We start from the raw sequence: 9,260 nt of genomic DNA, 5'->3' as shown, positions 1-9,260 counted from the left end.
GAAATCAATGGAATTATGTTGGGGATTAATTTGGCCCAAGGACAAGAGGTGTCCTTCTGGGACATGCCTGAGACACATTGGGAGGCAAGTTTACACAGTCATTACCTGAGCTTTACCAGGATAGATAACATACTTTAGTCTTAGCATGGCCAGTCTCACACCTTCCACAGGCACTAATTCCAGTGTGTAATTCAAAGCTAAATTTTAAAAAAATTATGAATACAAATTAATTAATCTACATCTGCTTGGTACATAGTTGAGGGAAAAATACATTAATACATGTCTTTCCTGCTTACACAACATGTGAACAGTCAAGATATATTGCTGGTGCTGTAGTTTTGAGCCAAATAATAGTATGCAAAGGTAATGGGCCTGATTCTGATCTCACGCCAATGTCAGTCCATGGAACATCAGGCTGAGGCCATCTATGGACTGTCCAGTGAGAAAGGAGCGCTCCTGTTTGAATTCTGGGCTGACACAGAATGTTCGATAGACAAGGCATGTCCTGCTGCTGACCCAGGTACAATCAGCAACAGATCCCATTGCAGCCTTTCTGTATTGCTGCATTCCCTTTATATAGCACTAGGTCTGACCCATTCATTAAAGTTTAAGGTCCTGATTACAGTCTATTAAAAAGTTGGTTATTCGTTCCCTTTGATATAAAAAGACCAACAGAGATCAGCAATAAATTATAGAAAACCAACCTTGCCAACATAATATGCAGTTTTCAAACTGGAGTATTTTGTGTCCTATTCTAGCTGAAGGCCTCCCAAATCTCACCCATTAGCATTCTACTCACAGCAGATTAAAGAATACACTTTGCAATAATTTCCTTTTAATTTCAGATACCCTGCTTTTTGCACATTAGTGTAACTCCACTGGCTTCAGTGGCATTATTCCAAAATTACACTGGTGTAAATTAAATCAGTGTAATCTGGTTTTGGATATTTATTAAAAAGACTTCCATAGGGTGAGAAACGAAGCAGTTTCAACACAATGATAATGAAGCCAGAGGAAGATTGTAGCAAACTGTTACAAGGGTCGCACGAAGGGTGACCAGACAGCAAGTGTGAAAAATCGGGACGGGGGTGGGGGGTAATAGGAGCCTATATAAGAAAAAGACCCAAAAATTGGGGCTATCCCGATAAAATCAGGACATCTGATCACCCTAATCGCACGTAACTAGTGACTCACAACATAAGTAAACTCTCTTCACATTCAACTCATGGAGTTCAATATACTGAAATTTTTTAGCTTAATGGCTCTACTGAGGACAAAGAGAAACTGGAGGCGGAGAGCTGATTATTTCATGTACTTGGCTTTCATCTTCAGCATCCACTTAATGTTTCTTTTATTCAAAGAAGAAAACACAATATACTTTAGGTGACACAGAGTGACTATGGAGTTGCATATTCATATGTGCTTCCAGCACATAATGGAAAACAGAATCTGACTAGAACTTTGTTGTTAAACTTACACTTACAGTTGTCTACCCTAGAAACAAAATATTTTCTGTAGCAGTTGCTGAAATCACAAGAATATAAACTGACACAGACACTCGGCATGTTATCCAGGGAACATACGCATTCATTCAGAATTCAACAGAAGACACTTTCTTGGCTGACTCATATCACCATATATACATAGTGTGCACTTACAAATATTTTATTAGAGGAAAAGAGTTTGCATTTAAAAATTACACAGTGTGACATTACATTGCAGTGAGTCATACGTCTTTGTGTACTTTGTTACCATGCATTCAAGTGCATTGATTCTAGTCCATTCACAGGAGATTGACTGCTCCTCCTGGCCATTTTGTAAACTTTTAAATTAAAATATAAAGATACAAATTATTCAACCAATATTTTGGTTTTTTTAATAACTTGTAGCTATTTAAAAACATCAGTTAATTACCACAGTTATTGTTTCCCTGAGACAGATGCCTACGTGGACCCACACTTCTGAGATTAAAGCCCCCAGCACACAAACTCAGAATCCTGAGGCCAGTCTATCTTGCTCCCCATCTCTTACAGGGATCTCAGGGTATAAAAGGGGGAGTTGTCCCCAAACACCATTAATTTTTCCCCACTAATTCAGGAATCCCTTTAGATTGCAAAGAAGGGGGAATGTGGGCAGGAAGCGTGGATCTGTCTGTGGGCATCATCTCAGAGAACCACAGTTACTGGGGTAAATCACCATTCTTCTCCTTTGAGAATTGGCCACGTGGATCCCTGTTCTTGGATGACTGACAAGCAGCAGTGACCCTCAGCATGAGTCTGAGGAGTGTTAATTAAAGCTAACTGGGAGATAGCTTCCCCAAACTGGCATCAGATCAGGATGCCAAGGTGAAGACCAAAATTTATGTGATGTCTGCCAAACTACAGAAGTTACTAGGATTATTTTATTTCATAATGTCACTAGGCTTTGGCAATCTTTGTACACCATAGTGAAGAACAGATGGAGACCTGAGATTCCAGTAAGGTAAAGAAAGTCTCTCTCTCTTTTCCTTGCAGAGACAGTATGCACAAAATAAATCCCCACTGCTTTTTGTTCATCTGGATGGGTGGTGGCACTGATGGTATTCCTAGTATAGATAATGTTCCAGCAATTTCCCATGTTTTTTACTAGTTTGTTAATTAGGCCTTTCTCATGTGTAGTTCTGACCACATCACCCTCCTCTTTTAATTGCTCCACTGCCTCCTTCTTTTTCTCCATATCAGGATCAAGTTTCATGTCCTCACATTCAAAGCCTTTCACAGCTCTGCCTCCTCTATGCACCCCTGTATTTTACTAAACCACCCCACCTACTCTACTCAGTTGCTCTGATTGACCCTTCGCTAGCTTCACACAAACATCTCTGCTCCTTCCACGCAGTGCCCTCCCGGAGATGCATATAAGGCCACTACTGTCTCCTCCTTCATGTCCCCTCTCAAGACCCAGCTCTCCTGTGATGTCCACAATAAACTGCCAATACATGACTGTTCAGCTCTGAGTTGAGGGGATATATATTTTTACATTTAGGCCTGGTCAACACTTAAAATTTAAGCGAAAAATCCATACCCCTCAGCGATGTATCTATGATAATCTAACCCTTGGTGGAGATACAGCTATATCGATTGGAGAATAGTTTTGTCAACCTAGCTACCATTACCTGGGAAGGCAGTTTACCTACAGCAACAAAAAAAACCCTTCCCCCAAAACAAAACAAAACCCTTCAATTGATCTAGGCTGAATCTGCACTGTGGGTTTATGCTAGCATAGCAATGGCGCTGTAACTCTGCCACTGTAGACCCCATGGTGCATGCATGTCTAAAAATTGTATATTTCAATTGTGTATATATTGGGTTTCCCTCCCCACCCTCCATCTTCACCCACCCTTTGCAAATCGATGGTCTAAATTGTGAGTTCTTTTGAACCAGGACCAAGTGTTCATACAGCACCAAGTACAGTGGTCCTCAGTCCTGACTGAGACCTCTATACATTATTGCAATATAAGTAACAAACAATAATAATGAATTACATTGTTAATTTTTACACAATTTCAGAGCAAAATCCCACAAAGGCAACATTCCAGCTGAAACCCGATGGTATGATTCTTCTCTTACATAGCTGTGTCAGGCGTACCTCCAAACACATGGAAAACTAGGGCGTGAGGAGAGTCATAGATGTGACCTGGAACACATACCTTATGTTTGGAGGCTGAGGGCCAGCTCCAAGAGCAGCCCTCATAGATATGCAGGGATGGATGGGAGCTCCAGAGAATCTACCCCATGCTGAGTCAAGACCAAGTATACCTAGACCATCCCTGACAGATCTTTGTCCAACCTGTTCTCAGAAACCTCCCATTAAGATTCCACAACTCCTTTGATAACCTACTGCAGCACCTAACTATCCTGATTGTTAAAAAGTTTTTCCTAATTTACCTAAACCTCCTTTGGTGCAGATTAAACAGCAGCGTGCATTGATAACAAGGTAGGGGGCATGCCATGCTTTGGCCTATGGCAAAGTCCGGCTTGGGTGCCCAGTAAACTGCATGCTTGTTTCAAACAAGACAGGCCAATATGCTGCGGGGAGCCCCCTGCTCTACCCCAGCAGGGATGGACACTGTAGCTGGTGCAGCTTGGACCTCAGGGACTTATGGGGCCGGGGCGGATTCCCAGTCCTGGGAAGTGCCTGAGCATTTCCCCCGGAGGGAGGCCCTCCTGGCTGTGGACGGTTTACACCCAAGCAGGACTTGTCCCTAGTCCCAGGCCGCAGCCCGGCTGAGAAATAAGAAACTAGACATGATTGCATCGTTAGCGGTGAAGAAAGGACACTGCTGGCCACCGCGCTCCTGCCCCGCGGGAAGCCCTGACCACCACCCCCTCCGCTCCTGCCCCACGCGAAACCCTTAAACCGCCCCTCCCGCTCCTGCCCCAGGTGAAACCATGAACCCCCCCCGTCCCCCCCCTCCTTCCGCACGGGAAACCCTGAACGCCCCCCCCTTCTGCCCCCCGGGAAGCCCTGAACGCCCCCCCTTCTGCTCCTGTCCCAAGCGAAACCCTGAACCCCCACTTCCGCTCCTGCCCCACGGGAAACCATGAACTCCCCCTCCCCCCGCTCCTTCCCCACGGGAAACCCTGAACCGCCCCCCCCCTCCTCCTGCCCCACGGGAAACCCTGAACCCTCCCTCCCTCCCCCCCCGCTTCTGCCCTGCGGGAAACCATGAACCCCCACCACTCTTGCCCCACGGGAAGCCCTGACCCCCCCGCCCCCCGGGGGTGGCCCCGGTGCAGAGAGGGGAGCTGTATCGGGGAAACTCGGATCCCGTTTCACCGGCACTCTAGGAGCCCCGGGGCTGATCAGCGGCAGCCCAGGTGGGGGGACGGGGGGACCCAGGGGCCGGGGCCGGGGCCGGGGCCGGGGGCCGGCCGGCCGCTCCGCCCCGCTCAGGCTAGAGCTGCAGCTGCAGCAGCCGCCGCTGCCTCCTTTTATAGCGGGGCTAAATTTAGGTTGCGCCTGGCTCGTTCCCTCCCGCCCCGTCCGGGACGCGTTTCCTCCGCTCCCTGCAATTGGCTTGAGGGCTCTGGCGGCCCGGGCTATAAGGCAGGGAGGGCCCGGGAGCCGCCAGCTCGCAGCCCCTCCAGCCATCGCCCCCGGAGCAGCCGAGCCGGGACGCACTATGGCGCTGAGCGACACGACCCTGCCCTCGTTCGCCACCTTCGCCAGCCCCTGCAGGGAGAAAACTTTCCACGAAGTGAGTGTCCGCGAAGCGCCTGGGCGGGCCGGCCGGGGGCCCGCGTCCTGACCTGCCGGGGGCCCTTTCCCCCAGCCCCAAACTCCTCTGGCCGGGGAGGTCCAGAGGGATGCAGCTACCCACTGCTCCTGCAAGGGGACAGCTGGATAGTAATGATCTGACTCCTGCAAAGGCTTGGGTGGGAAATGCTGTGGAGTGTCAGCATGTGTGTGCAGTGCTAGGGGTGGGGAGTATGTGCAGGGGGAATGCCCCATGCAGTGCTGGGGCATTATAGCATTTTGAGTAACACTGATTGGCTGTAAACGCTAGCCCTGGAGCAGATGGGTTAACCCTGTCCATTAGCAGAGATTCCTGGATCCTCTCCCCTGAGCTCTAATATTCTCTGCTTTTCTTTCTCAGAGATGGAAATGTGACCAGGAGGACAAGGCCCCTGCCAACAGCTGCACCATGCCAGAACTGAGGCCAGGACTGGGCAGCCTCTCCCCTCGCAAAGAGGATGAAGATCTCAACAACGTTTTGGATTTTATCCTTTCCATGGGCAACGACAACTTCAGCCAGAACTCACCTAGTGGGGACTATCCCTCAGCACAGACAGAGCCTAGCAGCTTCTACCAGACAAATCCATCTTCTGGATGCTACAGTTCCCTGGGACAGAGCAATCCACCTTCTTACAACTCCAGCCTCATGTCAGAGATGATCAGATCTGAAATGGACTCAAACTTCTGCCTCCCCAGTCATGTCCAGGGACGATTCTTTGTGACATCCAGCTTTGGGAGCCCACACTTTGTGGACAACATTAAGCCAGAACCTGACATGGACAGTTATGGGCCTGTCATGGGCCTCGTCCCTCAGACATGCCCTAAGATCAAGCAAGAAGGCAATGCAACCTGCATGATGGCCTACGAGCAGCCCAGGATGGCCAGCTCACCCCAGATCCCTGGCACAGAGACACCCCCTCTGAGCCCTGATGACCTCATGGTGACTGACTGCCAAACACAGATGATCTGCCCCTCGTCAATGTCATTCCAACAAAGCTATCACCCTGCCACAGGCTTCCACCATCACCAGACCCACTTCCAGTACCAGAGTGCCTCTCAGTTTGGCTTGTTTGAGGACAGCCTGCCCTTGCAACCCTCAGCTCCAAGAGGCATGCTAACTCCTCCTTCCTCTCCCTTGGAGCTGATGGATTCCAAGCCCAAAAGAGGGCGACGATCCTGGCCCAGGAAGAGGACAGCCACACACACATGCACCTATGCAGGCTGTGGGAAAACCTATACCAAGAGTTCCCACTTGAAGGCCCACCTTAGAACACACACAGGTAAATACAGCGCAATGCTTGGCTATATGGGGCAACCACGTGGTTTGCCATGTACGGATGCTAAGAAACCCCCCGCCACAGAATTAGTTCTAAGAGCAGAATGTAACCTGAATTGTGTGAGAAGTTCATTAATCCTATAGAGTCTGTAAACTACATGCATGCATGCCCAGCCACAGTCTGAGAGGTTAATAACCCTGTCGTGGCTGGGCGCAGTCTGCATGTGTTTTTGCTTAAGTTTTTCCAACATAACGACGAGTGATACTTGCAGCAATGGCCCTCCAATCACTTCCTTCCCCCCGCCCCAAAAAAACCAACCAAACAAACCCACAACCATACTCCAAGCAGAGAGCTTCCTCTGCCCAGAGAAGGGAGAAGAGTGGCTACTGCAATTTAATTATCCTGGGAGGCACTTTGATACTATAGTGCTGGGCACCAGCATAAAATGCTATGCTAAAATAAATGTTAGGAATATGCTGAGATCTAGTGAGAGAATTTACAACCCTTCTAGTGTTTGGGAGCTGCCTTTATGTGGGAGGAATTCACTGAGTCATGGTCTGTCTGATTTTCCCAACAGGTGAGAAACCTTATCACTGTAACTGGGAAGGCTGCGGCTGGAAGTTTGCTCGCTCTGATGAACTGACTCGTCACTATCGCAAGCACACTGGCCACCGGCCCTTCCAGTGCCACCTCTGTGACAGGGCTTTCTCCAGGTCAGACCACCTGGCTCTGCACATGAAAAGGCACATGTAGCTATAGAGACTCGGTACTGCACATCAGACATTATTTAACTGCTCAGGTGCAGAATCGTTCAAAAATCTGTAGCTGGTACTACTTAGAGGCAACAAAGCTCTAGCCATGGATGGGAAGGAAGAATTTGACTCAAGGAGGTTTAGCCTGTCATCTCCTGAAGAGAATTTAAAGGGACTGTAATAGTGTGACTGTCCACTTCACTCAAGAGAATATGGTTTATTTATAGAGCTTCTGTGAAGGGTAAACTCAACAAGACTCCATGCAGATTGTATAGAAGAAGCTGTAAATACTGTACCTCTGATTGTAATTGCCCAATACATAAGCTTTATAAGACAATGTTTGTATGGAAACTGCCTGAAGTCAACCCTAGATGGGATTAAATGAATGTTTCTGTCGATGATATTTTAGATTTCAGTTGAAGGCATGGCTAAGAGAAACACTCTGATTGTTAGACTATTTGTTTCATTGGTGCAATAATATTCTTGTCTGCCATGATCTACACTAGAAGTACAGGGCTTGATGTCTTGTAAAAAAATAACCTATTTTACTGATTGATTTTTTTTTTATATATTGTAAATAATTTTATACGTTGAGAAATGTTGTAATGTATTATGTAAATAAGACAAATGGGCATTTTGCCTATTTCTGTTTTTATTAAAAAAGTAGCAATTTTTCAATGTTTGAAAACATTCTCTCTTTTTAATAAAATAAATGTTTAAGAGATGTGATCACCCTTTATATCCTTATTTGAGAGCCAGTCATTATCCTTCCCAACAGCTGAATCAACAGCCTCCTGGAAATGTTTTAAACGAGAAAAAATTATAGGAGGACATTTAAAAGAAAATCAGGTCCCTGTTCTAAAAACAGGACAAAATTAGGTGTAAAACTCCTGATTAGTTATAGTTGAATTGCAGAAAATTCAATGTTATTTCAAATAGGAAAGTGTTTCATATTCAACATGTACTTCCTAAAAATGGTTGTTCAGGTAAAAAGTAAGCAACACTGTAATTTCAGTCTCATTTCTAGTTTATGCTGGACTATTTTAATAGCATCCTTAATGTTTTCCAGATGTAGTCACAGTTTTGCCAGCAGTGTGTGGGTTTTTACTATAAATTTAAACACTGCATTTTTGTAATTATGGAGGCTTATTTTAAGGCATCTTTGTACATAAATTACCCTTGCTCTCAAGAGCTCAGTGCAGAATTCCTATCGATCAGTAGTGAAATGTTTAAACTTTTTTTTTTCTTTTTAACATAATTCTCCCACAGAGTTTGGCTAAAGTTTCTTTTTAATACACTCCAAAAACAAAGGTTCATTGAATACGTTATAAAGATTCACAGATTACAAGAGTTAATAAACACATTTTTGTATTGGAGCTAGATGACCTAGTCAAGAGTCCCAATTGCTGCAAACTAATTTCAGACAAACTGAGTAGTGTGATTGTAACAGTGCAGAGGTGAAGTCGGTCCACTGAAACCGTAAGGAGTTTCTCTAGACCTACACTGCTGTAAAAAAGATCAGAATCTGGCCCAATTTCTATATTTATGCACTTAGTCTAAAATTATAGTGGATATACTTCATTTTTACTTTTTAGAGCTAGGATTTCACACTATTGGAGTAAAATTATAATTATTATTAATTAGTATAGTATTAGGAAAATGTTTTTCCTAAAATGTATACACTTGTATATTTTAGTATAAGAAATAGAGTTGGGATTTTTTTTCTGACTTTACAAGTTATACTGCACATGAATGAAATCAACAGGAATGTATTTAAAGTCATTGCAAATATAGCTATTCTTCTGTGAAAGCAAAGTCTGGATTTGTTCATGTGGAACAGATGTATTTTGGGCTTCTAATCAGTGACATGGAAGAGTGAGTTCCACATTTCACTTTTACAGCTCTTTCAAAGTGAAATTTGAGGTAAAGTAACTTATTTGCCAGAAACAATTGCTCA

The 9,260-nt window shown here is 45.4% G+C and overlaps 1 protein-coding gene across 1 annotated transcript; it reads left to right on the top strand.

The window, feature by feature from the left end:
• The first annotated feature begins 4,956 nt into the window (after window positions 1-4,956).
• On the top strand, window positions 4,957-8,027 carry KLF2 (Kruppel like factor 2). Its single transcript, XM_007072023.4, has 3 exons — window positions 4,957-5,236; window positions 5,636-6,554; window positions 7,129-8,027. The coding sequence occupies exons 1-3, from the start codon at window positions 5,162-5,164 to the stop codon at window positions 7,302-7,304; spliced, it is 1,170 nt and encodes a 389-aa protein (XP_007072085.1). The 5' UTR covers window positions 4,957-5,161; the 3' UTR covers window positions 7,305-8,027.
• Window positions 8,028-9,260: the final 1,233 nt, after the last annotated feature.

This window comes from Chelonia mydas, chromosome 25, assembly GCF_015237465.2.
Source record: "Chelonia mydas isolate rCheMyd1 chromosome 25, rCheMyd1.pri.v2, whole genome shotgun sequence".
Classification (NCBI taxonomy): domain Eukaryota; kingdom Metazoa; phylum Chordata; order Testudines; family Cheloniidae; genus Chelonia; species Chelonia mydas.
This window is presented reverse-complemented; position numbering and strand designations above follow the sequence as displayed.

Coding starts and splice junctions, on each gene's coding strand:
- KLF2 (XM_007072023.4), top strand. CDS start 5,162: ATGGCGCTGAGCGACACGACCCTGCCCTCGTTCGCCACCTTCGCCAGC. Junction 5,237..5,635: donor GGGAGAAAACTTTCCACGAA/GTGAGTGTCCGC, acceptor TTTCTTTCTCAG/AGATGGAAATGTGACCAGGA. Junction 6,555..7,128: donor CCACCTTAGAACACACACAG/GTAAATACAGCG, acceptor TTTTCCCAACAG/GTGAGAAACCTTATCACTGT.